Source organism: Echinococcus granulosus (assembly GCF_000524195.1).
Source record: "Echinococcus granulosus chromosome Unknown EG_S00013, whole genome shotgun sequence".
Taxonomy (NCBI): Eukaryota; Metazoa; Platyhelminthes; class Cestoda; order Cyclophyllidea; family Taeniidae; genus Echinococcus; species Echinococcus granulosus.
Genome location: NW_020170393.1, coordinates 1,119,900 through 1,125,985, shown reverse-complemented (window position 1 = coordinate 1,125,985; position 6,086 = coordinate 1,119,900). Strand labels below are relative to the sequence as shown.

At 46.2% G+C, this 6,086-nt stretch overlaps 1 protein-coding gene across 1 annotated transcript in view; it reads right to left on the bottom strand. All coding sequences in view use genetic code 11, as the record gives it.

Moving 5' to 3' along the window:
• Window positions 1–11: 11 nt before the first annotated feature.
• The window catches only part of EGR_02833 (Lipase, class 3), a gene marked incomplete at both ends in the record, with an annotated part of 28,912 nt that continues 22,837 nt past the window's right edge, over window positions 12–6,086 (bottom strand). The window contains 4 exons of the mRNA XM_024492082.1: window positions 12–122; window positions 2,080–2,275; window positions 2,346–2,685; window positions 5,617–5,963. Coding sequence (XP_024353576.1) covers window positions 12–122; window positions 2,080–2,275; window positions 2,346–2,685; window positions 5,617–5,963 — 994 coding nt within the window. The remainder of the gene's footprint in view (window positions 123–2,079; window positions 2,276–2,345; window positions 2,686–5,616; window positions 5,964–6,086) is intronic.

Genomic DNA, 6,086 nt, shown 5'->3' with positions numbered 1-6,086 from the left:
TGTGTACGTTTTTATACTCGAAACCGGGCGTCAAAGGTAAGTGTGTCCACACGAGCGAGTACCACAACAACAACAACAACACGACCGCCGCCGCTACCATACAGAAGGGCCATATCGCAGTCCTACACACACACACACACATGCGCACGCACGCAGCGCTCGAGCGAGAAAGAGAGCGAATGGTTTGTGCGCACGCCTGCCGGCTCACCATTGGCTGGCTTCAGAGGCTACGCGCAGAGCTGATTGGTGCACATTTAGGAGGAGTGCGTATGTGCTGTCATGGTAGCGCGCATGCACGCGGACTACACACGCAGCACGTGACACCTAGCCAGTCAGTCGCCATTTTTAATCCGCATGGGTTTCGACCGAGGTGAGGGATCGGACCCACTGGGTCTTATTTTTTCACCCTCAATCAAGAAAATAGTTAACCAGCTCGGTCGATTGGGTTTTTTTTAAAGCGGACGGGTCTTCTTCTAACCAGTTAAAACGAGGTCAAGGCCTAATTTTTTACGTAGGATGAAGCCACCCCTAGTTTAATCACAGCGCCAATACTCAATGAGTTTGACGACTCAAAAGCCACTCCTGCCTATCCGTCAATACCGGGGGGCAGTACTTACCGAGCATTCTAAGGGGCCGAACGCACAAGATCCCGTTGCATGTTCCGCATACGGGACGCTGAAAGTGAACGACGAAATTACTTTCCTAGCTTCTGGATGCAAATATTCTAGACCTTGATAAAACCGACTTACAGAAATTCTTCAAATAGCAAAGGAAAGGAGTGAGAAGCGTAGGGAAGAAAGTGGAGTTGAAGTGGAATCCATTTAAGGATATACATAACTTAAACACGGAGCAGATGCTCCCAAATATTCAAGAGAATGAAATCTTAATGCCTCGGATCTTGGAGCCCTTTACAGTGCCGGCTAGCAGTGGCACAAAAGCTTTACTGAAGGTAATCTCCTCGTTAATAAGCAACATAGTGGGAGGGCGATCAGAGTGCTCGGGTTTCTGTGGTGAACGGGAACGCACCGAGCCTCGCTTCCGGTCGCTTCAACAAACACGATGGGGCACAGACATCCATGTCTTCAAACTCCCAAGCTTCCGATGGCACAGCCAATCACTGGCCCACTTTATTACTGCTCAATTAAAGCTCCCCTCTTCAAAGCAAGTTGGAAGGCAGGGATGGCGCCACTGTCTGGTTCCAGATAAGTATTCCACTAGCTACGGTATGCTTCAACGGTTGGGGCAAGTCGTAAGCACGACAGACCGAAAGAAACATGAACAGGAAAGTTTAACTTATAAGCTGTAACGCAGTCACTGTGCCACGTGATGGTAGGGAGGTCCCAACACGACTCTACAACTCTAAAAGAGCGTCATGCCACTCAATTAAACTTCGATTTCCTTCGAGAATGCAACTTCGATGCTTTGACTTAATGAATGGTCTTGCTTTTTTAAACACATCGCCTCCACTAGACTATTAATGTTGAAACTCCTGAGGCATGATTGTGACGTTGAATTTACAACACAGCAAATTATTACTATTATTTTTTTTCGTTGAGCTCGTGAAGAGAAAGGTGACCCGGGGTCATGCTCAGCCGAACCCGACCAGGCGAACAAACGACGTGGCACAGCATGAGCCCGGATAACATCACCTCGGTGATACCAGGAGAAAAAATCACGGCAGCAAACATTGCAAAAAGTAAAAGCGGATAGCACAAATACAAAACCTGCCATGTTAAACGACCTGACATCGTGGTTTTCATTCAAACTGACATTGGGAACCACATGCAACAGAGGGTGTCAAAGCGCTGAGGACAAATGGTAGGGTTGGATCAAAACGAACAAATAACGAGGGGATGAGGGAATGAAAACAATAATTTTCACAATTCCGTAAAAATAAGATGCGTAACAACAAATGTATTTCTCTTTTTGTACCTTTTGTACACAAAACATTAAACAAAACCGTACATTTCAAAAAAGACTTGTCATTGCTGGCGATGATACCAAAGTTAACAAAAAGGGGGATTTGGGCGTATGCAGTCGGTGTCAGTGCGTGGGTTTCTTGAGCCGCCTAATCAGCACGCGGGGGTCGTGCCGGTTCACATTTCCACTGAGCAACGGAGAATTTGGTTGGGACGTGGCACTGTATATCCGATGGAGAGCTGTTGAAACTTCATCGGGAAGGTGATCAGAGAGCATTCGGGGATGGATAATGATGGTTTGAAATTGCCGCGAGTTGGACCATATGGCAACTGGAGGGTAGGCTAAATGATCTTGTCTGGTAGAGGGGAAAAGCACTTTTTACAAGTGAAATGCAAATGGAGCCGTAGCTAACATACACGACTCACCCCCAGGGACTCGATGTTGAGGAATCACGCCTTAAAGAAGCACCACTTTGCTGTTCAGTGTCCTCAACTTGTACAATATGGACAACGAGTCCAGCGAATCGTACTCTGGTATCCATAGAGACAAAATCCTCATGGACACCTAGGGGTTCGTTCACTTCAACAGAGCTTGAGGCAGTGACGGTGCTGAACTCACTGGTCATGAGGGCCGAAGCGAAGGGGACATAAATTGTACCGGAAGCGTTTGTTCGCAGAAGCACATCCGTCTTGGCGCGAAGCCATCGAAACAGCGATCGATTCTCGGAGAGGTATCGCACAGGTCGGTGCGTGGAGGTGGTACTGTCTACACGACACAACGCAGATTGGTGAGGCGCAGACGGCTAGACAGAAATTCGCATGATCTCTCCCTCCCGCCCTCCCTCTTTCAAGCAGACGGAGGTACAGGAATCAGAGCAACAGAATTTAAGTCTTGTTTAGAACAGGACTTAACTAGCTCACGGACAGAAATGTTGACCATGCCTGTCTGCCAAGTAGTTCGTTTCTCGCGGTGTTAGTCATTGCCTTCGTCTCCCTCATTTTTAACCTAGCAAGGTTAGGAAAATAGTGCACACACACACACACACACAATTAATGAAGCCGATTCAGAGATTACCCACAAATTGCGTGAAACTCGGCAGAGTACTCTGAAAAGTACGGCAGACGAGTGGGACATAAAAAGTGCGCAAAGGGGCTACTTAGGTGCTCCATTGCCGTGTGGGTCGGCCTCCGAGGCATGTCAGTAGCCCCAAGCCCTACTGTAGGTCGACGTATTCTGCCCCAATACTATATTTTGTCCCGTCTCCAGGGTAGTCTCGGGGCAGTACACTTATCGCATGCACTAGTGAATGGAAGAGCTTGATGCTAGTGGTGAATTACAACGAGAAGACGAGTTAAAGGGTATTATGCGGGATGTGCAATTTCAAACATATTAATGCACGAAACTCTGGAATGGCCAGCCTGAAGAAGGCGGCGGTCACGAAGTTGACGCACCAGGGGAACTAATAAGACAAGACGAGGAGAAATATTGGGTCAGGAGCAAGTGGAATACATTGGAGGACAGTCAAAAAGCAAAGAATGCGACATGACTCTGGACACATTGTAGTTCATTTTAATTCCAAAAATGTTGTACGAATGACCTTTTACGGACCTAAAAAATCTATTAATGACCCCAATCATTGCAAGCAATGTCCTCGAAATGCTCCGGTCGACGTTAGTCTTCTACCTGGGTGAGCTTCGCTTCAACAGCGCTCAGCCGACTAGTGATATCCCCTATCCAGCGAACGAGGTCAGCAAACCCTCTCCGAATTTTGGACCAGAAGATTTGAATAATCGTAAAAATGGAGATGCATGAGCATTCAGCAAAATAAAAGTGAAAACAGCCCCGAAAACAAAGCGGAAAAGAAACCAGATGAGATCGAAACCAGGGGGCAATTCCAGGATCCGTCGGGTGGCGAGGCCACGACTACCATACCTAGTATAGGGTAATGGAAGAGACGAGGGAGGTCTAGGCGGAACCTCACCGTGACTGGTGAATGCTAGACGTGGGAGCTTTGGTTACAAGGGGGGTTCGTAAAACACACCCGAATTTACCAAAAAAGATGCACATTAATGACGACGCATAAACAATGAAACACATTTAAAACCACGGGGATTAAATATGAAATAAAATTTTGTATAGGAAACGCTGAAAAGTATGTAGAGCAGCAACTCTTTCAACTGCAAACGAATCGCACCAAATGAAGTGAATGGCAATCTTCCTCAAAATTAAAAAAAAGCAGTTTTATAACCAAACAAGAAGAAATGAAGGACGGGTAAATAAAACCTTTAACCGAGGCAACAACTCGGGTAAAAGAAAGTGGCCAAGGCTCAAACGTCAAGGGATAAAATGATGGCGGAATAAAACCAAGTAGGGCCAAGCAACACCAACAAAAATGGAACTGTAATCAGCATTACCGAGACTATCCATTTCCAGTTCATCTAAACGAATAAACAAAAGCTTTCACATTGTATTGAAGCCCGCAAGGATTTCAACAATGAGAGCACTAACAGGAGACTGCCAATTTAGTGGAGTCTAGGAGTGGAGCACCACGTGATTTCCCTTCCCGAGGCATCGACATCCCCTGGTTTGCTCAAGGGGAGATGGTAAACAGGCAAAAGGAAAGGAAAAAAACTAGCCGAGGAAAGGTGGAAGACTAAGCACATGGACAGCTGAAACGGCGTTCGTAGGGCTACAAATTTACCTAACTTATCAGAACTTAAAACAGCATTACGGGTTTACGAGAGCGGTGTTGAGAAGCCTTAATAATCAAAAGGCATTAACCACATGAACCATGGGTGCAAACACATAGCAGGGTAACCAAATCGAGCATAGAATGCATGCATCGGAGATGTCACAATGCAAGCATATGAGCCGTAGAAAAAAGCGGAACACGAAAAAAAAAAAAAATAGCACCAAAGGATTACACCACAGGAAACCGAAGAACGTACCTGCAGTGTGGAAAGGTGTGATTGATATCCAACGCAAGGTCAGGCAAGGTATGTCGCAGTGGAAAGAAAAACAATTAAATTGATAATTTACCTCAACAATTCCTTTCAGCTTAGTAACTTGTACAGACTAGAACAGATTAATTTATTCTTTAAAGTAGAGTCAATTGTGGCGATTCACAAATTCCAGTCAACTGAATCGGCACCGTTTTGCCTAAAGCAGTAACCACATATTTTGGGCAAAGAGTTTCATCAAAGTCCAATCGAGGAGGCATTTCCGAAGGAGGATTCCGCAAATTAACAAGAAAAGTCCATTCATTTCAAAACGAGAGTGTGAGGAAGGCCGCCCAAGACGTGGCAGAAAAAATGGCCTAGGACGGCGACACGGCTATTCCCAAAATACCAAAATACAAAAAGATGCGTCAGGTAATCGTGTAGTCCGAAGCGAGAGAAAAGACAACTAGCAAAGTGTTGGAACGATGCTTTGAGCCAGGAAGCACATAATTCAAGGCCTATTGGGAAGCAATGAAAGCAGCCCAGAGACGAATAGAGGTGTGCCGAGTCGAAGCCCAACTCCACGAATCTAGGCTTCTAAGGCTTAGCAACTTAAGTTATTACTTGAACACCCAGCATGTTAATTGTTTTAGAAAAGAAGGAACGTAACTTCCATCACATCGTTTACCTACGATAAATGTATCCCCTGCACGAGATCACCATCGAGAGCCAACTTCAGACTCCCTTCACAACCTACCGCTTACAAAATCACTGTATTCTGTGGAAGACGAAATGGCGGGTGCACTCCGCGGATTGTAGACTTTTGGTCGAAGGAGATTGTACTGGCAGGAGGCGCTGAAGAGGCGCGTGTCCAATCCAATGGTATTTGAAGTGGGGCGACAGAAGGAGGGGAAGAGGCAGTTCAGACCCACGATTCTAACCGCATTGGCGAGAATACGATACTTGGGCACGTTGCAGTCTTGCAGCGCCGACAGGAGACGCCATTTGAGGTCGTTGAGTGTGGGAATACTGAGACGAGGAACGATGTCGCATCCCAAGACGATGGAAACAACAAAAGGCTTGCAATAACGAGCCATACGGGCGCTAGAGTTGGCACAAGGGAGGAAGAGGTCATGAGAGTTCAATAACAGTGGGCTGGACTCTTTCAAAAACGACCTAAGTTACAGCAGACCATTGAAGGTGGTCAAAAATAAACAAGTAGTGCAA